This window comes from Myotis daubentonii, chromosome 11 (genome assembly GCF_963259705.1).
Source record: "Myotis daubentonii chromosome 11, mMyoDau2.1, whole genome shotgun sequence".
Taxonomy (NCBI): domain Eukaryota; kingdom Metazoa; phylum Chordata; class Mammalia; order Chiroptera; family Vespertilionidae; genus Myotis; species Myotis daubentonii.
In genome coordinates, this window is record NC_081850.1 from 81,018,630 (window position 1) to 81,043,171 (window position 24,542).

The 24,542-nt window shown below is 67.0% G+C and overlaps 2 protein-coding genes across 2 annotated transcripts in view; both read left to right on the forward strand.

Moving 5' to 3' along the window:
• Positions 1 to 24,542, forward strand: part of MRPS2 (mitochondrial ribosomal protein S2) — a 229,276-nt gene that overhangs the window by 88,331 nt on the left and 116,403 nt on the right. The window lies entirely within an intron of this gene.
• Positions 16,339 to 24,542, forward strand: part of OLFM1 (olfactomedin 1) — a 28,727-nt gene continuing 20,523 nt past the window's right edge. Inside the window, exon 1 of the mRNA XM_059658479.1 lies at positions 16,339 to 16,638. Coding sequence (XP_059514462.1) covers positions 16,543 to 16,638 — 96 coding nt within the window. The 5' untranslated portion in view covers positions 16,339 to 16,542. The remainder of the gene's footprint in view (positions 16,639 to 24,542) is intronic.

Sequence of the window (24,542 nt, forward strand, 5' to 3'; positions counted from 1 at the left end):
GCTGGGCGGGTCCCGCGGGCGGGGCGGCCACACGCGTCCCCGGAGCCGGTGGCGGGACCTCCCTGGACTCTCAGAGGCTCCTGGTGCGTCTCCATGAGGGCTGCTTCTCTGCGCCCCGCGCCCACCTCCGCGCTGGGTCCTCGCGGACGAGAAAAGACCCGCAGAGCGCAGGCCTCGCTGCTATTTGAGTCTCTAGGTCCGCACGGCGGCCTCTGAAACGGGGATAAGGCACGTTAGAGCAGCCAAAGGCCTCCTGTCTCCAAGGGTCCCCGCGGGTGGCTGCCCGGATGCTGACGCGGGGGCGTGGCTGCCTCTGGGGCTCCCTGTGCTGCTCCCCACCCCATGCCCCCCGCACCCCCCCTCCAGCCCCCGGGCAGAGGCGGGTCCCTGGAGTCCCTCCGGGCGGGGACCGCTCCCTGCTGGTGAGAAAAGCTGGTGCAAATGGACGGCGTGCGGGTGATGCTAATGGAGCCGGGCGGGGCGGCGGGCGGCCTCCCGGGCAGCGACTGGCCCGCCCGCTAATGGACCTTCCAGGAAAGGCCTCGGGCGGCCCATGTTCCGGGATGAGCCGAGCACTTAGCGGCTGCAGGCCCAGCGGAGAGAGGACCCGCTTTCCCAAACTCGCTGCCCCTGCCTCGGGCCAGGGCTCACTTCACCCCCGGGCTGGCAGGTGGGACGGCCGTGCGCTGGGACGGTGGGCGCCGAAGCCTGGGCAGCCCTGCCCTGCTCTTAGTGCCAGGCCCCTGAGCAGGGACGGGGCCGCCAGGGCTCGGTGGGCAGTGGCCCAGACCATTTCCTCCTCCCGGACAGAGGCCGTGGGTGGTCTCATGGGCTCTGGGGGCCCGGTGAGGGACTGGCTCGGGGGACACACCGACGTGGAAGAGACCAGTGTGCCCAGTGCTTCCAGCCCAGGCAGGGGTCGCCCACCGGTGAAGGCAGACGCGGCCCAGACGGTCCCCAATACCGAGCCTCCTGGAGGGCAGCACACGGCTGGAAGATGGGGGACAACACGGTGCCTCTCTCAGCGCTGCCGCGAGGCTGGGGGGCCTGGTGCAGCCCAGCCATGTCCCCAGACGGGAACGCCAGCCAGACGGGAGGGTCTCACAGCCCGCCTCGCCCGCGCTCCGCCTCGCTCCTCCCCGCAGGCCTCCCTGAGCTTTCCCTGTGCCCTTCCTGTGCCCACCCTGTGCCCTCCCTGTGCCCTTCCTGTGCCCTCCCTGTGGCCTCCCTGTGCCCTTCCTGTGCCCTCCCTGTGCCCACCCTGTGCCCTCCCTGTGCCCACCCTGTGCCCTCCCTGTGCCCTTCCTGTGCCCTCCCTGTGCCCACCCTGTGCCCTCCCTGTGCCCTCCCTGTGCCCTCGACTGAGCACACACAGCACAGCACTGGTTCCCGCTCAGCCTGCGCCACCGGCCGCAGAAAACGCGATTTCCCCGGCGGCCGCCACGCTGACTGCGACTCCCCTCCCAGACTCCCAGGACGCGGAGAGGCCTTCTCCTTCGGTTGTGAAAAGCGTGTCTGTGGCAGGAGCCGGGCCTGGCGTGGGCGATGTCACGGGGGCCACGCTCACTGCCCATCGGCTCCCCTCGGCCCCGCACGACCAGCCCGCGCAGAGGAGCCCGCCGTGGGGTCGAAGGCGGAGGAAGGGCTGCTGGGAGGTAGACTTAGTTTTTCCGGGTCTGCTTTCCCGACAGCGTGATGCTCACAGGCCGGGCTCTGCTCCGCGCCCTGAGCCATAAGGAGCAGGACCAGCAGCCTCATCCCTCGGGGGCTGCTGCCCAAGAGCCCCGCTCGCTGCGTGAGGGCGAGACCCCGAGGGTCAGAGGGGAGAGAACAGCCAGGTCTCAGCAGACCTGGGCCCCTCATTCAGCCCCCAGAGCCTCCTCCGCCAGGCTCCAGGGGAGCCCCGCCTGTGCAGAGACCCCCGCCCCGCCGGCCGCAGGGAGCCTGTCCCCCTCCTGCCGAGCCCGCCCCCTCCCACTAAGCCCGCCCCCTTCCCGCTAAGCCCGCCCCCTCCCGCTAAGCCCGCCCCCTCCCACTAAGCCCGCCCCCCTCCCACTAAGCCCGCCCCCTCCCGCTAAGCCCGCCCCCTCCCGCTAAGCCCGCCCCCTTCCGACTAAGCCCGCCCCCTCCCGCTAAGCCCGCCCCCTCCTGCCGAGCCCGCCCCCTCCCACTAAGCCCGCCCCCTTCCTGCTAGGCCCGCCCCCTTCCCGCTAAGCCCGCCCCCCTCCCGCTAAGCCCGCCCCCTCCTGCCGAGCCCGCCCCCTCCCACTAAGCCCGCCCCCTTCCTGCTAGGCCCGCCCCCTTCCCACTAAGCCCGCCCCCTCCCGCTAAGCCCGCCCCCTCCCGCTAAGCCCGCCCCCTCCCGCTAAGCCCGCCCCCTTCCCACTAAGCCCGCCCCCTCCCGCTAAGCCCGCCCCCCTCCCACTAAGCCCGCCCCCTCCCGCTAAGCCCGCTCCCCTCCCGCTGAGTCCACCTGAATTCACTGCTCCATCTGCAGACCAGACGGAACCCGCGGCCTAAGGGTTCAGGGTGGCCGTGCGCCTCCCGCTTCCGCGCCACACGGGACAGAGCGCCGTGCCCTGTGCACGGCGGGCAGCGAGGACGCGCCGCGGGAGCAGCAGGAAGCAGGGTCCCAGGCCCCGGGAGGGGCTCGCTGCCCCTGGGCCCCTGGCCTGGAGGAGGCCTGTGTGCTCCTCGCCCAGGCGGTGGGCATCTCGGGGGCCCCTCCGTGCCAGGTCTGGGCGTGGGGTCCGTGTTCGGGGTGTGAGTGACAGCTCCCAGCGCGGCCCAGAGGGGAGCGCGCACCCCAGGCCCCGCCCCACTCTGCCCACTGCCTCTCCGGGCCAGAAGCCGGAGCTGAGTCCCGAGCGGCCTCTGGGTCCGGCTCAGAGACTAAAGCCACAGCCGGGGCCCAGGACAAAGGGAAAGCCCCCAGAGGGACCCCAAGTCCCATCGCCACAAGCCCAGCACCTGGAGCACCAGGGCCCCCGCGAAAGGCCCGCCCGGTGCCTGAGAGGAAGGAGCGGGCGGGGAGGGTGCGGCATGACCTGGACGGGGAAGTGCTCCGTGGCCGGGGCGGCGGCAGACACGAAACCCCGTTGTCCTGAGCGTGCAGAGCCCACGGGGGGTGCTCCGGGCGGCAGCGTGGCCGTGGTCTCAGGCAGGACCTGGAGAGCGGGCGCCATCACCCCTCCTCCCTCCTCTTTGCCCCCCACCCCCACCAGAGAGCTCAGGGCGCTCAGTGCCTCCCTGGGAAGGTGGGGAGTGGGGGGGTCGCGGCTGGGAGGCCGTGCCCTTGGGCTGGCTCACAATCTCCCGTGGGAGCGGGCGCGTGCCGGCCGGCGACTCCGTGCAGATGCAGGGGAAGGTCCTGGGGGCGCAGGCCACTGCGGAGCGGACACCGCGCCCCTTGGAACAGCCGCCGGCCCCCAGAAGGTCACCGCCCCCAGGCAGCCTGCCCGGACTCCCGTTTCCCCGCGGTGGCCCCACCAGCAGAGAAGCACCCGCAGGACGCATCTGGCTCCCGGCCCTCACAGCTGGGCCCCGGCCCGCAGTCCTGACAGCCGTGACCGGAGCTCCGCTCCCGCTCCTCCAGGGCCCGAGGCTCAGGGCCGAGACCTGTCTGCCTCCCTGTCGGCCACCGGCCCCCTGGCGCCTCCTCTCCGAGGGCCCCAGACCTTCCTCCCGCCTCTGGCCCAGGCTCTCACCCTCATGGGGTGGGGAGGGGTGGTGCTGCCCGGTGTCCCCTGTGAAAGTTCTCCCGCCGTCTCGCTGTCACCCCGTCTCCCCGCAGTCAGGCCCTGTACCCACGGGCACTGGGTCACCTCCTCCAGGCCCGGGGCTCCCCGCAGGGTGTCCTCTGTTGATTGTCCTCCGTCCCCACTTGACTGGGAGTTGGGGAGGGTGCAGGCTGTGTCCTTCTAAACCCGCAGTTACTCACTGACCACGTACGAATGAACGAATGAACGAATGAACGAATGATTGAATGAATGATTGAATGAATGAATGCGTGCCTGATGGGGCCTCCCTTGGGCTCTGACAGGCTGGTGCCCACTCAGTTCTGGTCGGGCCACGCTGCGCCCGGCACCTGGCGGCCTGCCTCCTGCCTTCGGCCTCCATCAATCTGCTTTTAATGACGAAGCGACGGGAATGGAAATGAAGTTCCTGGTGGAGACACTTACCGTCCCTGCGCTCTCGGCAGCTGGGTGTGGGCCCAGGACCCGGCGTAGGCCGAGGGACCCCCCTGGCGCCTCTGACCCCCACGCCGACCTCATTTGTAGCCGGAGCGCCCGCCCCCCCCCCCCCACGCCCCTGACCCTCGGGGAGCGGGCGGCGTTGCCGGAGCAGCTCCGGTATTGACTCATCAACTCGCAGGCGCAACGGTGGAATCATTTATCATTCAATTAACGGTGTCCGCAGAGCCGTTATGTAAATGACCAGCCACACGTGTAGCCAATCTGTAATGAAAGTCATGGCACCTCCCGGCTGATGGGTGCCCAGCCGCTCCTAAAACCTCCCGGATGGGTATGGTGGCCCGGTTCTGCCCACAGGGGCCCGGTGGTGGTGGCCTGGTCCTTTCCCAGGCGTTGGGGAGGGTCCACAGGCTGCGGGGGAGGGAAGAGCCAACAACACGGGCAGCGCCCTCGGTGCCCGCCGGCCAGCGTCGCCCCCGCGTCCCCGTCAGAGGACAAAGCCCTCCGGCACAGACCTGCCTCGGGGGTTGGGACCGGGCACCCCGGGATTTGGGGGTCAAGTTCGCCTCGTGTTCACCCATCTCCGTGCCTCGGTTTCCCCACCTGAAAGGAGGGGGGGGCCTAGGCCCAGGCTCACTCTGATCCTTGGAGCATCTGGGCTACTCGAGCGGGAGGAGGGGCCGGAGCCGAGCCCCCAGGGGAACAGGATGGGCAGGGCCAGGTGCCCTGAGCCACCATCAGCGTGGCCACTTCCTGGGGCCTGGGCGGGGGAGGCTGATGCGGGGCCCCTCACACCCACGGGCCCCTCCCTCTGAGTCCGCGTGTCTGGCCAAGCGCACAGGGCCCTGAGCGCTCCACGGGCTCCTCCAGGCTCCCGCGGGGCTGCCTCGGTGACTTACTGCACTGACTTTAGAGAGAAAAAGTGGAGCTGCTAATGTTTGCAAAATTCATCTCCAATAGTATTAGATGGTGTTAATTAAAATGACTCACGCTGCCCGAACTGAGCCGAATCCAGCAAATTAAAGTCAGCGCCCAGGCGGCTGCCCCCAGGCTGGGGCTTAGTGGGGAGGGGCCGAGCCGCCTCAGGCAGGTCGGGAGCACGGCCCGTGGCCCGGGGGAACCTGGGGGGGCCCGGCCCCCCCAACCCGTGGTGCTGTGTGCTGGCATGTGGAGGTCTGGTGTGGGAGTCCCACGGGCAGAGGGCGGAGCCTGGAGACCCAGACCCCTGAGGGGCAAACTCACCTGCCAGAGGCTGGAGGGCCTCCCGGAGGAGGTGGTGTGAGTGCAGGCTCAGGGTCAGGGTCAGGGTGAAGGTCAGGGTCAGGGTCAGGGTGGGTTCTGGTCAAGGAGCTCCTGCGCCCCAGGAGCTGGGAGGCAGGAAGGACCCTCCAGGAGCCTCCAGAGGGGAGGGAGCGCGGCCCTGCCCACCTGCATGTCGGACTCCGGCCGCAGACCTGGGCGAGAAGAAGCTTCTGTGTGAGTCACAGTCCCGGGGGCCCCAGGACACCGGCCCTGAGGCGAGGACTGTCGGGGTCACTGCTCCGAGCCCAGGACCAGTGCTGGGGGCAGCCATGGCCCTGCTGGCAGCTCCTGGGAGGAGGAGCGCTCGACTTCCCTCCGCGCCCACCACCCTGCGGCCCCGGTGGCTCCGGGCACAGACCTGGGTCAGCGGGCGGGCAGGCAGGTGGAAGGGCCTGGGCCGACCGCCCTCGGGAGGGAGGGGGCCCCAGCGCCCAGCCTGGGCTCCGGGGGAAGCGGTGACCTCCTCTCTCCTGCACCGAGGCCCCGGCGCTGGGGGGAGGCAGGACCCTGCGGGGTGGGCCGGGCCAGCACCTTGGGGATTGGCTTTCAGACGCGGCAACATTGTGACCCAGGAGATGACCCCCAGCAGTGAGCAGCCTGTGACTTCGGAGCTCCTGCGGGATTTATGTGATTAAAAACCCTCGGCGGCGGTTTCCAATCCGCCCGTTCGCAGAGAAATCTTGACGCTTCCGACTTATTAAAACGGAGAAACGAAGCTGGGCTGGCCCCGGTGGCACCCCAACCCCTCTCCCCACACACACACACACACACACACACACTCAATTAGCCGCGTGCCGCCCAAGACGCCGGCGCGCATGCGGGACGGGCTGAGCTGGTTTTCCTCGGGGCGCTGGGCTGTCCGTGAGTTTTCTATTTCCTGATGTAACTCACACGGAACGGAAGGCGGCATTTAATCAACACAGGCAACTGCACGTTCTGCTGGGTACACGGGGGACAGGGGGCGGGGGGGGGGGCGGCAGCCGGCTGCACAGGCACGGTGTTGGCTCATACGGTGAAAAGCAGCAATGCCCGCCCCGCCGGCTCCGTGGCTGAGCGTCGACCTATGAACCAGGAGGTCACAGCTCGATTCCCAGTCAGGGCATGTGCCTGGGTTGCAGGCTCCATACCCAGTGGGGTGGGGGGGCGTGCAGGAGGCAGCCAATCCGTGATTCTCTCTCATCACTGATGTTTCTACCTCTCTCCCTCTCCCTTCCTCTCTGAGATCAATAAAAATATTTTTTAAATAATTTTAAAAAACCTCCTTGAAAGCAAGGGCCTCACTCCTCGTCTTTGCCTCCTGCTGTCTGCAGCGGCCCCGGGTCCCATGCCACTGGCCGGAGGAGCCGCCCCCACCTGCTGGGCCAGAGTCCCAGCCTCTCCAATCGGATTCTGCGCCTCCCTCTCCGCCCGGCTGTGTTCAGCGGCCAGGGCTGGGGGGCTGGGGGGCTGGGGGGTTGGGGGAATGGGGCTGATGGGGGGCAGGCTTAATTTTGTGGGTGAGTTTTTTCCGTCCGAAGTCAGGTCTTACTGCTTCACTCAAACACAATGATAATCACACACCTTTGCCATCAGCCGCGTTCCCGCGGGTTTCAAAGAGTTTTCGGGCCGAAAGACGAGGACTTTTAGGCAGATCGGGCTCGCCCGGCAGCCCGTCCGTCACGTTCGCGCCCTCGCAATAGCAGTGATTGCACGGTGACGGCCCCGTCAGCTCGCGTCTGAACCTTCCCGGCCTACAGAGCGCTGGCCCGTCTCTCATCTCGTTTCATCCGGAAAAGACCCTGGAGACGATGGGGGTGGGGGAGGCCGCCGAGCTTCCATCGCCAAGAAGGGGCGTGAACCCCACAGAGGCAGGGAGACAGGCGCCCGGAGCCCAGGCGGGGTGCTGGTCTCGGACCCCTGGGCCGGGATGACGTCCACCGCACCTGGGACCAGGCCTCACCCCTCCCTCCCGGCTCCCAGCCTCCTGCCTCTCCCTCCCCGCCCCCCCCCCCCGCACCTCTGCCTCTGCCTGGGAGCCCCCACCTGCCTCCTGCGACCCCTAAAGATTGCCGAGGCGTGAAGGCTCCCGCCCTGGGCTGCCATCCAGGCCTCACATGCGTGCCGAGCTGCCCGATCATGGACGGGCACTCCCCTGCCGGCTCCAATCCCCTCACTGGCACAGCGGGGCTCAGGCTGAGCAGACCTGGTGTTGGGGGGACAGAGGGGTGATGCCTGGGAGCCGGCAGGTGGGAACCACGCTCTCACGGCCTCTCTGCGCTCACACGGCCGTTCCCAATGGTCTCTCAGGGTCACGTGTTCTGTGATCAGGAGACAATGGGCACCTGAAACCCAGCGCACCCCCCGACCCCCCCTTCTGGTGGGCGTGTCTGGGAGCTGAGCCTGCTCTTCCCTCCTGAGGATGACTCTGCCCGCACCCCCCCCTCCCCCGCCCGTGGCCGGGTCCCCGGGCACTTTCCTGACACCGCCCTCCCTCGCCCTCCTGTCTGCTGGCGGCTCCCGCGGCTCCTGCCCACGAGGCCTGTTGCTCAGCGCTGTGTTTCCAAAGGGCCAGTCCGCCCGCTGCCACCTGCTCCCGCCCCCTCACCGCAGACCGACCTGCTCCTGGAGAAGGAGGTATCGACCGCGTCCCCAGGAGGCCTGGCGGCTGTTGGCTGGCGCCGCCTCGTCAGGGCTGTGCTGGTCCTAAGAACCGTGAAGGGCGTTTGTTCCAGAATTCCTGGCAGATCCCTGTCACGTCCCCGCTCAGCACTCACGCGGCCGAGGCACGTTTTACCAGCACCTGCCGCTGCCCAGAGGGTCCCAGGAAGCTGGGCCCAGGGCGGTGGGGCGGCTCCTGGCAGCCAGGGTCCCGCTCTCAGGGTGAACTGGGCGCAGAGCGTTCCTGGGAGAGGCTGGGGGGGGCGGTGTGGGGGGAGGCAGGAAACTTCCCAGCGGGGCCAGGAGGCAAGAACAGAGAGAGGGGGCTGGGGTCGGACGCCTGTGGACGGCCGGTGGGGACTGCAGGGGACAGCAGGGCGTCCGTCCGGAGATCGCGGTCCCCTGACACCGACCGTGCCCTGGCCACGTCCCGTGCGGCTCCGTAAAGATGCGTGTGAACCCGTGCCGCCCTCAAGAACACGCAGCCTGGGGAGCAGGCGGCCTGCGTCCGGGCGCCTCAGGCTGCGCTGGCCCTGCAGACCTGCCCATCACCCCTGCAGGGCCCTCCAGTGTTTGGGGACCATCTCAGCTTGGGGAACTGAGGCTTCCGTGGCCTCAGCACCCCCTCATGACCTCTGTTTCCTAGGCTGATGCTCAGCCACCGAGCCACGCCGGCCGGGCAAGACAGGCCTGACCTTCCGACAGTGCCTCGCCCTGCTCCCTCAGCCCTGTGTGCGCTTGCGGCCGCCGGGCCGGGGTACCCAGTACTCGGACAGTGAGGAGACGTGCCAGGCGAGGCCGGGTGGTGGGAGGACGCTGTGGGGGCCCGGGAGGCAGCTCCATCCTCGGCTCGATGTTCAGGTTCGCATCCTGGAATCCAGGTTGGCGTCTCTCCCAGGCAGCTGGCCCCGCGGGCCAGGAATCCTGACTGGCGCCCGGCACAAAGCTGCAAGCAGCACAGTGTCTGCAAAGAGCTGGCCGGCCCGGCCGGCTGTGCGGGGCTGCAGCGTCGTCCCGGCACCAAAACCAAGGCTGCAGGTTTGATCTCCAGTCGCGGCACATCCAGGAGGCAACTGATCTCTCTCTCTCTCTCTCTCTCTCTCTCTCTCTCTCTCTCTCTCTCTCTCTAAGTCAGCAAACATATCCTCGGGTGAGGATCTAAAATAAATAAGTCACTGGTTTGGACAATCCATTCTGAACCTTTTTAAAAAATTTATTTGTATTGATTTCAGAGAGGGAGAGAGAGGGAGAGAGAGAGAAACGTGGGTGATGAGAGAGAATCACTGATCGGATGCCTCCTGCACGTCCCACATGGGGCTGGAGCCCCCAACCTGGGCATGTGCCCTTGACCAGGAATCAAACCCTGACCTCCTGGCTCATAGGTCCACGCTCAACCACTGAGCCACACTGCTGGGCCATTCTGAGACTTCTGAAGCAGAAGCCACAATAGCTGCTTATTCATCATAATTGTGAGCATTTAGTCATTCAGTATGTCCCGCCTCCCGACAGATCCCACCTCCAGGCAGATCCCACCCCCGGCAGATCCCACCTCCCAGCAGATCCCACCTCCCGGCAGATCCCACCTCCTGGCACGTCCCTCGCGTAGAAGTGGCCCCTCGCTTAGAAGTGGTCCCTCACGCAGAAGTGGCGTCGAGGGTTTGAAGCAGGTCATGAACGCCACTGGGGCGTGAGGACTCCGCGTGCCGGTCGGGAAGTTGGTGCCACTGTTGCCTGTGGTTTCGTGGAAACTCAGACGTGAACTCAGTGAGCTCTGTGAGCTGCACGCAGAGCGTTCGGATAGAATCTTCCAGGCACGGCCGGCTGCTTCCGCCCCCGATGCGGGGAGAGGGCAGTGAACGCGGGCCTGGTACTGTAAAGGGACCGCCGGCTGCACGGGAGTGAAACGGCTGTTCCCCGCCCCACAGGTGGCAAAGGGCTCAAAGCAATGGCTGCCGGGCTGGCTTCCGGGGCAGACAAACCACAGACGGAGCCTCTCGCCAAGCACAACGATGCCCGCTGGACGGAGACCAGAGAAGGGTTCGCTGGGGCCCTGGGGCGCAGGTCTGCGCGGGCAGACACGGCGGGAATATGCGCCCGTGGGTGAGCCTCATGCTTCTCAGCTGTGCCCAGAGGCGGGGCGCGCGTGGGGACTCCCAGGGCAAACCTGCCATCCTCCCGCTGGAGGAGGTGCGGGGCGCCTGGGCCGGAGGAGGTGTGGGGGCACCTGGGCCGGAGGAGGTGCGGGGCGCCTGGGCTGGAGGAGGTGCGGGGGGCGCCTGGGCAGCGGGGCTGGAGAGGGAAGCCGCGAGAGGAGCAGGAAGGGGCCACATTGTGTGTGAGCGCCGAGGGCGCTGGGACTCTGGCTGGACGGAGAGCCGGGGGTGCGGAGGGAGCCGCACAGGAGCAGGCGGGCTGAGAGCTGGGTCCTGGGGTCGCAGGCGGGACACGGGCTGCAGCGGGGGGCTGCAGGGGCAGCTGCCTGCTGGTGCCAGCCCTCTGGACCAGTGCCCAGATGCAGGGTCTCCCCTCAGAGCAATCACAGTCTGCAAGGTGTGCGCCCACCGAGGAGTCGGGGAGACGGACGCCTCCCCACGGAACCACCCTGTGCTGGGCCGGGTGCCGGATCCCATCAGAACAGGAGCCGCCGGGTGCCCTGTGCCCACGAGGAGAGGCACGCGCCTCCCGATGAGTGGAGAGATGATTAAAGAAAAATCAAGCGGAGAAAGAGAACATGTAAACAGCAGCCACACGGAACTGTCAGAACCGAGAACTAAAGCGTGAGTGTCACACGCACCAGATGGGCCTCGTTAGCAGATGGGAGGAGAGAGACTCGTCAGCGCGCTGGAGCCCAGGATGATGGAAACCACCCACCATGAGGAAGGGGTGGCACTGAAGGCGGCACCTCCATCGCTGGGGACAGGCATTGCTCGCACCCAGGGGTCCCGCCTCCATAAAGGGCGGAGCCTCGGGCAGTGAGAAGGGGACCCTGACGGACAGGGGACAGCGGAGCGAGCCTCGCCCGGGATCCCCGGGGGAGCTGCAGGGCGCCCGGGGTGGACGGAGGGTGCTGGGCGCGGTGTGGGTCTCCAGGACGAATGAGGGGCATCGGCAACGACCGATGGGCACCGGGTAAAGAGAAAACGGCTGTTTTCCCGGAGTGAGTAGGAGGGGGAAGGGAATAAAGGTGGGACAGGAAGTCCAGGAAATTGGAAACCAACACAAAATAGAGACAATTAACGGACCAAGAAACAAAAATGAGAAAAGCACAAACCGTCAACATCGGGAAGGAAGCAGGTGGGTGTTCCAGATCTTTCCAAGAGAATAAGAAAGCATTACGAGTCGCCATCTGCCCATAAGCTCGAGGACATCAAAAACACAAGAGGATTCACGAATAACTTTATGCTCACAAATCTGACAGCTTCGGCTAAAAGGGCGAATTCCCTGAAGAATGCTCCCTACCCAGGGGACCCTAGACAAGAGGAAGTCCGAAGGTCTCTACAGCTATTTTGTAAAATAAAAACAAGCCATCCTTTTCACCTCCCCCCTGTCCCCCTAAAAAAGTCCAGGCCAAAATGCTTTTGCCGGTGAATTCTACCAACTATTCCAAGAGGAAAAAACATCAGATTTACACAAGCCCTTTCGGATGACAGCAAGGAAGGGGCCGCTTCTCCACCTGTTTTGTGAGGCCAGCCGAACCCTGTCACCAGAGCAGACAGGGGCGTCGTAAGAAAACCCGCCACGACAAACCACTGTCCCGCGTGATCACCGACAAGAGAGTCCTTAACAAAGTCCCTAGCGGTTTCCGGAATCCAGCAGCGTTTGGCCACACAGGGTGGAGGCCGGAAAGCAAGGATGGTTTAACCCTTGACAATCAGTCACTGAAATTTACCATAATTAACAGGATAAAGGAGAGTCCGTTATCACAAAATGACCCGGGCCAGGGGAACGCCCTGGTCCCCCCAAGATAGCCGCAGAGGAACGGACCGAGGTGAGCACCCTGGGCCTTGCAGCCAGGGGCGGGCAGGGCTCCTGACTGGAGGGAGAGGGGCTGTGCAGGTGGCTCCCACGCACCCAGGCTGGCCCCCCGGGTCCTGCTGGAAGGACAGGTGGTGCTCGTGGGCACCGGCTGGGCAGTTCTGAAAAATCAGTCCAGGTTCTCAGTTCGATGGCCAAGGATGGGCTTTCTCAGGGGAGGAGCGAGATGTGGGAGACAAATACAGAATAAAACGCAAACTGGTCACACAGTGGAAGCTGGAGAGGGAACCGGGAAGGGCTGGCAACCCGGACGCAGGTGGACAGCACCTAACGGCCACCAGCAAGGGGAGGCAGGGGGCTCTGTGGGTGCGGCTGCCCCCGAAGGTGCCATCCTGCCCCGCGTGTTCGGAAAGCCAGGTTCTGGGGCGGGGGGGTACCCACAGCCATGGGCACTGCTGTGGACGTGGCGGTTGGAACCCCAGTGGCAGGAAAGTGGTCCTTCTCCTGGGGCCACAGTGCCAGGGGGACACGGGGGCCACCCCCGGCCCCGAGGCCCCGGCTTCCCTCTGCAGGACAGCGGCTCCCAGGACCCTGTGGGCACTGGTTCCTGGACGTGGGCCAGGTGAGCTCTGGTCCCAGAGAGCGGTGACCTGGGAGCTGGAGGCCCTGCATTTCAGCCCCGTCTCCGACCGTGACTCGGGGTCATGGCTGCCTGGGTCTCGGGCTGCCCTGGTTCGAAGGGGGTGGGGAACAGGTCACCTGTCCCCCCACCCGTCCTGCTGGACCACTCGAGGGTTCCAAGCTTGCTCTTTGCTCCTACGCCCGTGCCAGGCCCGCCATCATCGCTTCTCGTGGCTTCCTGATTCCAAGCGTGTCCTGTTGGTGCCCGAGGTGGGGCCTTCACACAGTAGGTTCTCAATTCAGGAGCCGCGGTTTAACAAGAACCGTGGGGCGGGGGAGGCCGGGAAGGGAGGGCCAGGCCGGGCGGGGCCACTGAGGGGTGCTCGGCTCAGCGCCCGCCCACAGGAGGGGGAGGCCGGGCAGCCGCCGCTCCCAGCACAGGCCGCAGGACACCTCGCGTGGGTCCGGCCTCATTTGCTAGGAAATTTGCAGAGAGGAGAGAGGAGGGTTAGTGCCGTTACCTTGGCAACTGCTCTGTCACATTATAATGAGGCTGGCGAGGGAGGCTGGCGAGGAAGGAGGCTTCTTAAAGCAGCAGGAGGCCCATCCATGGCCGCTCCCTGAGTCAGCGGGCCGGCTCCCTCCAGGAGGACAGCAGCACGGGGGTGGGCGGGGGGGAGGGGAGCTGGGACCCGATGTACCAGCTGATGAGCAGAGCGGTGCCCGATGGCTCTGTACTCACTGGGCCACGTCCCAGCACAGCTCAGGGGCTCAGGGCTGGCGTGAAGGGACAGGGCTGCTGCCCGACAGGCCAAACCCCCAGGCCCGGGCCCCACGCCCACCTCCCCACGGACCCGCCACCCTGAGGCGCTCCATGGCTCCCCAGATGGGAAAGCCGCTGCTAGGAAGGAAAGCCAGAATCTGACCAGTCGGCAGAGAGCTGTGGCCTGGCCCTGGCTGTGGGCACCTCGCGCCTGGACTTCAGGCAGCCCAAAGGGGCCATCGGAAGCCAAGACCCCCGGGGAGCCTGCTGGCGGCCCCCCGGGACCACCGACCGGGGTGGGGTGAACACAAACCCTAGAGCACTGACCATGCAGAGGCGGGAAAGGGAGGCCAGAGGGAGGGACACGAAACGCCCATCTTTCTGGCCAGCCCGTGGCCGACGTGGGCAAAATGGAACACGTCTCCGTGGACTTTCTTTCTCCGTCTCCATTCCTTGTTTCGCTGCAGTTTTCCATCCTTCGGGCAAGTTCAGGTGCAGCCCAGGCCTTGTCCGCCGCAAAGCACCTGCGTCTCCTCAGCACGGCCGTGGCTCACCCGCCCCCGCGGCTGGCAGGGGGGTGCGGGGCCGACTCGCCCAGGGTCACGGGTCACAGGGAGGGGGTTGGGGCTTAGAGGACCTGGTCTCCCACCTCCCTTAGCCTCCCTCTGCACTCGCTCAGACAACGCCCGCCTCGCGGTCGCCACGCCGTGACGACATGGCTGTTCTGGTCTCGCTGTGACATGCTCTGCACTTTGCTTTCTTAAACCTTCACAATGAGCCCGGCCGGTGTGGCTCCGTGGCTGAGCGTCGACCTATGAACCAGGAGGTCAGGGTTCGATTCCCGGTCAGGGCACAGGCCCCGGTTGTGGGCTCGGTCCCCAGTGTGGGGTGTGCAGGAGGCGGCCGATCCATGATTCTCTCTCATCATTGATGTTTCCATCTCTCCCTTTTTCTTCCTCTCTGAAATCAATTTTTTAAAAAAGGTTTTAAAGCAATACAATATGTCTTGCCATTAAAAAAACACACAGCAACCCACAGCCTTATTAAGATATAATTCACATACCTTACAATCCGCCCCTTGAAAGTGTGCCATTCAGTGGTTTGGGGTATCATATATCATTATTTCTTTCGATTGTGGTTACAAATTGCAGATCTAGTAAAATTTTAACCGTTTTAAGGGAACACTTTAGCGGCAATGATGACATTCACACGGAGCAGGACCGGCCAGACGCAGCCCTCAGCTCCCGGCGCGGGCTCCCTCCATCCCGTGGGCTCCCTCGGGGCCGGGGCCACCGTGTGGCTTCCTCTCATCGCTGAGCGTGCGAACGCTGGGCAGGCACAGGCACAGGCACAGGCAGGAGAACAAGAGTCCCACCGCCCGGCTCTATTCCCAGCTCTGTCTCAGCATGCGGCCCACCCTGCCTGCGAGGCCCCACCAGGAAGTGCCCGCCTGGGCAGGGGGCAGGGGATCTGGCCCCTGAAACCCGCCCACCTTGGCTCCCCCTGGAGTCCAGCCCTCAGGGCTCAGAGAACAGAGCTCCCCCTGGCAGAGCCCTGGAGAGGGGGCGTGGCAGCCCCCACACCTGCTCTCTCAGGGTCCCCAGGCCCAGCTCCTTCACCCAATGCCCAGAGGGGCCTCCTCCAGGGCCCAGTGGCCTGGTGACCGGGTGGCACGGTGACCGGGTGGAACGGTGACTGGGTGGCAGGGTGACCGGCAGGAGTTGGCTGGCATAGGGCCTCGCTCTGGAACTCCCTGGGTGGCCCTGTGAGTCCCATCCCCCACCCGCAGGGCTCCTTCCCACCTGTGACCGAGGACACGGGGCCACGTCACCCACAGCTGTGCCTCCTGTGGCCGGGGAGCCTCCAGCTGTCAGCACTTTTCCTCATGGAGTTTCTTTACGGGACAGACATGAGAAGTGAAGGTGGTTGGGGGTTCCTCCCGAATGAAAGATTGACCTGGAGAGTGGGTCCCAGGACCAGCTCCCGTGGTGGGAAGACTTGGTCTCCCGCTGGGAGCTCATCTGAAAGGACCGGCGTAGGGGGAGGGGGAGGGAGGAGGCGAGGACGCTGCGCCCACAGCCCATGGTGGCCAGGCTGGGGGTGAGGGCGGGCGCTCAGGGGCTCAGGCCAGGCTTCTTGGGGAGGCAGAGCTGTGTCCCGTCTCATCCCAACACTGGGCGTGGAACCCAAGCAGCCCCACAGGGACCCTCACGAACCAGTGCCTACCCACCCACGTGCACGCACACACCTCCACGTGCACCCACCCCCACGTGCACGCACCCACCCAGGACACAGCACCCACCCTCCCCATACCCTGAGTGGGACCCAAGCCCCAACAGCAAGGCCTGTCCCCACCCACAGGCGGGAGAGAGGCCTGTGTGTCCACCCGTCACCCACCCGCCCTGCAGCATTGGTCCTGGGTCCGAGCCTCAGCAGCTCCCTGAGGGCGGGGCCTGCTCTCTGTCCCTCCGGCCAGGCCCTCCCGCTCCGCGCCGCTCCCAGCACCCAGGGCCCGGCCCCGCGCTGCTGCCTGAGTCCAGGTCCCCAATCCCGGGGGCCTGGAGCCCCCCGCCCCGCGGCCCGTGGGGATGGAATTTCCTGCGAGTTCAATTCCCCCGCCTCGGTGATGTCACATCCTGTCCCAGCCGCATCCCCGCCGGCCGCGCCCTCCCGCTCCCCGCACCCGAGCCCGGCGCGCGGGTCCCTCCGCGCCCCCCGCCCCGCCCCTTCCCTGCAAACTTTTGGCTCCGCCGCGGAGCGCGCCTCCCCACCCGGCGCCCGGAGCCGGAGCCGGAGCCGAGCCGCTGAGCCGCGGGAGGAGGGGCCGGAGGGGCCGGAGGAGCCGCGCGCCCCGCCCGCCCGCCGCCCGCCCCGCCCGCCGGGCGCCGAGCAGCTCCGATCAATATGCAGAGCGGCCGCCCCGCGCAGCACACCCCGCGCGCCGCCGGCTCCGGGTGCTGAAGGCGCGGGGACACCGCCGGGCGCCGCCGCGGAGCCAGCAGAGCCGGGAGCGCGTCCGCGTCCACGCAGCGCCGGCAGCACAGGCCCCGCATGCCAGGGCGTTGGGGGCGGCAGCGAGACATGCAACCGGCCCGGAAGCTCCTGAGCCTCCTCTTCCTCCTCCTCATGGGCACCGAACTCACTCAAGTACGTGCATCCAACGCCATCTTCCTCCCCGCGCCCGCGCCGCGCCCCGGAGCCTGCAAAGTCAGGGAGCAGCTCGCCAGCAGGCGCCCCTGCCCGCGCAGAGCCCCGCGGTTGGGGAGGACGCCGGGGTGCCCGCCGGCCACACTTGGGATGGAGGGAGGGGTGCAGATGACAGAGCCTGGGTCCAGCTCCCCAGGACCCCAGCTCTGGCCCAGCTGGGCTGTGGGGGGGACCCCCTCCCTGCTGAGAAGTTTAAAGGGCACAGGAGGGGGCAGTGGGCTGTGGTCATCTGGGGGGCCGAGCAGGATGTCCAAGCCCCCCGTTTGCAGAGGTGGAGCTGAGCTAACTCCCCCCACCCGCTGCCGAGCCCCCTGCCTGTGGGCACAGCGCCGCCCTGGGGGCTGCCCAGCCGCCGTGGGGATCCTGCCTTTGAGACCACACCTGGGAGGGCAGGCAGCGTGCGCTGGGCTGGGGTGCCCGCTGGGCTCGATGTGGAGGGCCTGGGGGGCGGCCACATGCTCGGCAGGAAGTGTGAGTGGCAAGTGGCCGTGTGCGTGTGGGACCGCGGGGCACGCCAAGGGGGCTCGCCGTGGGAACAGTGCGCCCCGAACAGTGCGCCCACAGAGAGCCTTCGCCAGCTGGGGTTCTCCATTTTAAAGCTGCTTCTCGGAGCTGAGGTCTGGGAGGAGGAGGCGGCGGCAGGCGGGAGCGCTGCTGGCAGGGCGGCTCTGGCACCGGGAGCCGGGCTGCTGGCAGTGACATTAAAATGCCCTTTGGATGGGGCCATTGTGCCACGCTCTGAGCCGACAGGCCCGCCCGGTGGAGCGGGTGTGCGCCCGCACCTTCACCCCCAGCCCCACTGCCCCTCCCTCCCTCCCTCTCTGCCTGTCTTCCTCTCAGAACAAAAGAGGAAACAAAAGAGAGAGGGAGGTGAGAGGCGGGTCGCAGCAGAGAGGCTCGGAGCAGCCCCGGTTTTGCCTGGAGCCCTGCCTGCCCCCCAGCTCTGCCGGCAGGTGCGGCCTCCACCCCACACTGGGCGGCTTTGCTGCCCCTCTGAGCCTCAGAGGCCCCAGACGGCGCCGGGTCCCCTGGGGAGGCTCAGCCTGGTGTCCCCGAGAGAAGTCTGGGGGCAGGAAGGCCTGGGGGGGGGTGGCTGTGTACTGTGCACGGACAGGTGCACGTGTGGACGGACAGGGACACATGCGCACGTGACTCAAACACACAGACAGGAGCACAGCAGGCATTGCCCTATGTAGACATTGGGGGACATGAGGGCTGGCTCCGGTGGCCCTGGGAGTGGCTGCCCCAGGACCCCCCAGGCCTTCGCGGCCCCTGACTTCCGGGTCCCCTGAGCCTTCACGCCCAGACCACAGAACGTTTCCCTCCCGCGTCCCCGCCCGGAGTCTTTGTAAAGATCCCCTGTTCTCGGGGAAACTTTTGGTTCAACTTCAGTCGGAAGCTTCGCCTCGGTGGTTTGGGTGTTTGCCCGTCCACGTCCAGGCTAAGGGGGGCACCAGCCCTCAGCATCTCAGCCAGCGCCCCACCCCCGGGCACACCTGCACCCTCCCCTGCAGCTGAGGTCCCTCAGGACCCTGGACAGCTCCGGGTCGCGCTCCCCTGGGCCCGGGAGGGTTTTCCTCGAGGGTCCTTCCTGAAGCTCAGCTGGGGGGCCTCTCAGGGGACCATTCCCTCCCCGTGTCCCTGGCCGCCAGCCAGGGGACCTCCCACCCGCTGGGGGCCCCATCCTCCCTCATTGCGTGGGATTTTAGGACAAAGGGGGGCTGAACTCGATGCAGGATTCCAAGTCCAGGAAGCTGTGAGGGCGCATCCGCCTCGGCCACCAGCTCCTGGGACCCCGGCTGCACTGCCCCATCCAGGGGACCGTGTCAGGGTCGGGCCAGGTGACCTCGAGGCCCTGGCAGTGGGCGTGGGGGCAGGGCTGGGGTGCTTGGAATCGGAGAGCTGCATGGGGGCGTCCGTGCCCAAGAATCTCACTTTCTTGATCCCACGGAGGTTCGACCCTAGGGCGCCCCAGGGCGGGCATCCTGTGCCACCCGGTCACCTTCGTAAATGGACGCAGCACCTCTGGGCTCCAGGAGACCCAGAGCAGAGAAGGGCACCCAACCCCCCAGCTGGGTGGCTTCTGTCTCCCCTCCGCCTCCTCCCCCCCCCCCCCCCCCGCCACTTTAGGCAACACGAGGGACTCGGGGCTGACGGCGCAGCCTGCGTTTACGGAAGTGGGAGTAGTGGGAGCGCGCGTGGGTCTTACCTGCACGTTCCAAGCTGCTGGGACCTCGCGGGCGGGCGGGCAGGCGGGCGGGGGAGCGAGCACATGCGCCATCTGTGCTCCCCACGGCGCACGACCAGCCGCTCAGTCAAATGCCAGGTGTTGATGGACGGCCTACTACGCGCCACGCTGTGGCCCCAGTGAACTCTGACCTCAGACAGGAAGACGTTCCAGGTGGTCTTGATCTGTGATTTCCATGAAAGGCCCGCGTTTCCCGGCCAGGAGGGGCGTGGATCCCTCTGTCCCAGGGGGCGGGGCCCGGGGTGGCATGGGGTGGCCTGTGTTCCAGGTCCACTCGGCTGCCCTCAGAGAGAAGCGTGGCCCTCCTGTGTGACTGCCTGAGAGGGCCAGGACACTGTGTAACCTCGACCTTGAGCCCAGCTGCCCGCACACACCCCCACGCCCCCCCCCCCCCGGTCTCACCAGGCACTGTCCCGCGACCTTGAGGAGGCTCTTGACCGCCCACCGTGTGGGGGCAGGAGGGCTGCCCGGGATGGGTCTGGGGGAGGTCTCCCTGCGGGAACCCCAGCCCTGCTCTCTCCGCCGCTCCCTGTCCCTCCTTCACACACAGGCTCGGCCGCCAGCTGGTCGGGCTGCACGTGGGCAAACGGGGCTCACGGTGCCGAGCGAGTCCGAGCCTCGCCATCTGGCATCTGAGCCGGCCTCGCGGGCGCCGGGGCCCTGCCATCGTTGTTTGTTTAAGAGGCAGGAGCGAGTGTGAGCCAAGCGGAGGCTGCGTGGAGGGAGGGGGCCTTCCCTCTCCTGGAGCTGGAGACAGCCCCGCAGGAGGCGGCGGCCGGCCCGGGGTCCAGCAGGGAGCCCGGGGCAGGACTGCGGGGGGGCGGGGGGGACTGCACACAGGGCGCGGTGCGAGCTCGGCTGGGGAAGGCGTGCTGCGAGAGTCCGTGCACGGGTGAGGCAGAGCCTCCCTGTCAGCCAGGCTCACAGGCAGGCCATGGCTTTTCTTTTTTCTTTTTTTAAATATGTTTTTATTGATGTCAGAGAGGAAGGGAAAGGGAGAGAGAGGGAGAAACATCCATGATGAGAGAGAACCATGGATCGGCTGCCTCCTGCACGCCCCCCCACTGGGGAATCGAGCCCGCAACCCAGGCCTGTGCCCTGAGCAGGAATCGAACGGTGACCTCCAGGTTCATAGGTCGACGCTCACCCACTGAGCCCCGTCGGCCAGGCCGGGCATGGCCTTTCTTAACGACAGAGCGTCCCCGACACCTGGTGGGGTCCCCGCTGGGTCTGAGCACAGAGCCTCCTGGGTACCAGCTGTGGTTGTCGGGCGATCTCGGGCGTCATGGGGTGACCGCTGTGTGCTCAGGCCCTGTGTCTGGTTCGCCGTTCGCTGGTCTGGGCGCCTGAGCAGAGAGGAAACTGAACCCTGGCCTCCCTTCAGGGGACGGGGGTGGGGCAGGGCCACAGAGGAGCCCTCCACCCCCACCCTCAGCTCCTCCCTCAGCGGAGACCCGGCCCAGCCCCCAACATATGTAACCAGAGTGAAACAGCACGTGCTGTCACCTGCGGGGCCTGAACTGGGGCCGGAGGACCCGTCGGCTTCCGCCCACCTGCCCCGGGGTGGCCCACAGCTGCCCTGCACCTGAGTGGGAGTGGGGTCTGGGCTCGGGGAGCACGGGGGGGGGGGGCGGGGGTTTCCCTGCACCACTCCGTTCAGGCCACGCGTTTCCGCCGTCCTGCCCCGGGCGGGAGGGCCGAGCCCCGTAAGCTGTAAACCCAGCCCCGGCGGCCGCCCGTCTCCGTCTCCGACAGCAGTTTGCTTCTCGTCCCCGACTCCACCTCCCTCGGAAGGAGAAAGGCGGCTTCTGCTCCGGGTGGCATTTATTCCCAAAGTCGCTGGCCCTGCGGTCGGTGTTAACACCGCCGTGTGGGGCGACACAGAACCAAGACCCGCCACGTGGAATCAGATGCGTGGCCGCGTGAGCCGGCGGCGGAAGGAGCCCGTGTTCAGCTCTGAAGGATGCTCTGTGGGTGTTCACACTCTGAAACCTGCAGCCACGAGGCCACCCACGCAGGCGTGGCCGGGGGAGGGAGGGAGGGAGGGTGGGGGAACGCACGCCTCTTTGTTTAGCTCATCTTTAGGGTAAGAAACTGGCCCGGAGCCCAAGGCGCTGGGGACGAAGCCAGTCGCCAGGGTGAACACCTTTTGTGTCACCGCGTCAAACCCGCCCGGAGCTGCATCTGGGTCAAATCTCCACAGTCCCCGGGGCCCCGCGTCATTGTCCTCGCCCTGGAAGGACGGAGACCGAGGCTTGGGGAGGGCGAGGGAGCCGTCGGGGGGGCGGGCGGGAGGAGGTGGCAGGCCCCGGCGCGGTCCCAGCCCTGTCTGGCACCCGTGGCACCGAGTGCGTGTTCTCCTTAAGAAAGAGAGAAACACGGAACGGAGAGGAAGCGGCTCGTTATCTCAGCGCCTGTGACAGGAGGCGCCCGGTGCGGCCCCGGAGCCTGCCGGCCTCTGCAGGCCGCGTCCGAGCACCCGCTGAGCCGCGTCTCTGGCTGCGGGGCCACATGCTTGCCTGCTGCTGACCTTGAGCCTCAGCCTTGAGCCTCGGCCTCTAGCAGGGGCACAGCGGGGCGCGGGGAGCGGGCTCGGCGGGGTCAGAGCGGGGGAGTTCCTTCCCACCTCCCGCTGGGACGGGTGACCCTGACCAGTCCCTTCGCTGCCGAGAAGGAAGCACAGGCTCAGTGTGCCTGGCTTGGCTCCCAGTCCGGCAGGTCTCTTGCTCTTCGGTACCCAGGTTACACCTCGCGACAGCTGCCCCGGCAACAGGAGGAGGCGGGGGAAGTTGCTCTCGCCATGCTTTGGCGCCGTGGCTCGGCTCACTGGGACCTGGGCGTGGGAAGGGGGCAGACACTGCTGGGCACAGTTCAGGGACCTTGGGGTCTGGCCGGTGGTCGGGGAGGGAGCAGGGCCTGGGCTGGAGGGTGCAGGTGAGAGACGGAGGGTGCGAACCCCCAGCCTTTGTCCACAGCGTGCCGTGCGGGAAGGCGGCACCTTGGAGAGTCCCTACGGGTTTAGGGGGCTGCGAGGTGCCCTCCGGGGCCTAGACCTCGTGCAGACACCCCTCTCTCGGGCACAGGCTTCACGTGGGGCTTCTGGAAAGAGAGTGGGTCCCGCCGCTTCGAGGGAGGCTGTGGGGGTCTGAGGGCCGGAAGGAGCAGACGTGCGCTTATCAAGGTGCCGGCTGTGAGTCTGCGCTTGGAGACGGCTGGCTGCTCGCGCACAGCTGTGCTCCGCCCCCCACACGCACCCACCACCCGCATCTTTCCTGTGGACACAGTGGCAGGGGGAGGGGGCGCGGGAGTATCATGTGACTCCACGAGCGGCTCCTGGGATTTCCGCGGAGACGGCAGCAGCCTGTGGTGCAGGCGGCCAGGTCCAGGCAGGCAGGGCCCTGGTCGGCACGATGGTGGGGACAGAGCCCGAGCTCAGGGCAGGGACCCCGTCGCTAGAATCGGGAGGACGCCCACGTCCCTGCTCCCCACAGAGGCTGCATCTGGGCCTCTCCTCCAGCCCCAGCGGGACCCCAGCGCCGGCTCTCAGAGGTTCCTATAACGACGCCCCTTTCTCATTCGCGTGCGGATCAATTACTCATGTCGGGGCGATCACTAACTCACAGAGCAGGCTGCTTCTCTGTGGCCGTGGCGAGTCCCCTCGCTGCCCGGAGAGCAGGGCCCACAATGTGTGGGGCCCGAGCCCTGGGGTCCACCAGCGCTGCCCAGAAGGGGCCCATTCCTCCGGGCGACCAGGAGAATGGCCTGTGGCCCCTGCAGGACGAGGGCGTGGGCAGCGCGGAACCTCCCCAGTGGCTGTGGCCATGGCGGCTGTGGGAGGGGCACCGGGAGGCACTGCCCACGGCGCTGGCCAGCTCTGGCCACGGGCGTCTCACCCCGCTGGGTGAGTCCATCGTGGCATCGGGTGGCAGGAGCTGCAGGCTTGGGCTCAGACGCCGCAGCAGCGTCCCTGGCCCCGCGTCAGGCCATGCGCCAAGCCCAGCGTCGGGCAGGGCGGCTCAGCCGGAGGGAAAGCCTCTCACCGGAAGCATGGCTGCCACCCCGCCTCCCCCCGTCGGCCCGTAGACTCAGAGGCACAGAGGGGCCGAATGAAAGGGACGTTCTGTCGGACCATCTTTGCTGGTCCTCCTGGTGCCGGAGAGGGTCCAGGACACCTGTGGGCGCCTCCCCAGTGCCCGGCCCCAGACCAGCCCTCTCCCTGCTCCCGGGCTTTCTTCCCAGCAGGGACAGTGCGTGCAGAGGCAGGCACAGGGGGCAAGGGGGCCCCTTCCTCCCCCTCTCTCCCTGCACCCTCCTCCCCTCCCCCTCCCTCTACCCTCCTCCCCACCCCCTCCCCCTCCCTCTTCCCCTCCCGCTCCTGTCTTTCTCCTCCACCTCTTTCTTCTCTCCTTCTCTCCCATCCGTTTCCCTGCCCCCTCCCCATGTGCAAGTGGCCTGAGGAAAAGATGCATATTTTAAGCAGCAAAAGGGCACCCACACTGTCCTTTGGGGGTCACTTTGCCAAGGAGGGGGTGGGGGGACTGGCTGGACCCGGGAAAGTCCCCGTGGACCCAGTTTCCTGTCTGTGGGTGGAGACACTCAGGGGCCGCACAGCCGTCATGGGCTCCGTGGGTCTGCTGGCCCCACACGCTTGTCCCAGGCAGCAGGCGCTCCCGTGATGGAGGGAGGGCTGTGAGCCGCGGGGCGGTGGCGCTGGGCGTCGTGTGCGCACGTGTGCCGGTGAGTCCTTGCCAAGCCCGGAGCCCGCTGAGGTCCAGGCTGGGAAGGGCTGGCTGAGGACACAGGCCTGGCCGTCCAGCGGGTCACGTCTGGTGGCCCAGCCCCGCGGCCCGGAGCCGGACCATGCGGGGAGGGACGGCCACTCAGCCTTCCCACGAGGCCTGGGAGGCTCTGGCAGAAACGTGTCTGTGGGTGGCGGGCGCCGTGGAACCGTGCGGGTCCCAGGGTCCGTGAGGTCTCCAGTGAATGTCGTGTGCTCCCCAGTCATGTTGCGATCCTCACCCCAAAGGCGGTCTCAGCAGAGGGGCCCGTAGGAGCGTCTGCCCCCTGAGTGGTCCGGGCCGCGCCCGCCCTCTGTGTGAGGACAGGACCCCGAGGGGCCCCTGCGTGGCCGTGCGGCCTCTTGATCTCGGCCTCGCAGCCTCCAGAGCCGCAGCCACGGACACCTGTGGGCCACCCCACCCCCACCCCCACCCCCTGCTCTGTTACAGCCGCCGAGCTGGCCCAGACGCCGTGGCCACGTGGCCTTGGACAGGTCGCCATCCTCTGAGCCTCACTGTGAGGGGCCGGCCGTGCCCCGCCCCGGCATCCGTAGGGCGGAGGGACGCCGGGCGCTGACGGGGTGTCTGGGCACCATGCCTGCTCCGTCCTGCGGCGATGGGATCAGAGCTGCAGATCAGAGCGGTGTCCAGGGAAGCCGCGAGCAAATTGGGTTTAGACTCCTCCCTCCCGGCCTGTCCTTTCATGCGAACACTTCACCCTTCAGCGCCCAGCGCTTGCACGTGGAACGCCTGTAGCCTCTCATCAAATTAGACGCGCTCGCGGCTTCGCAACGACCCTTCCAAGTGCATTACAGGCG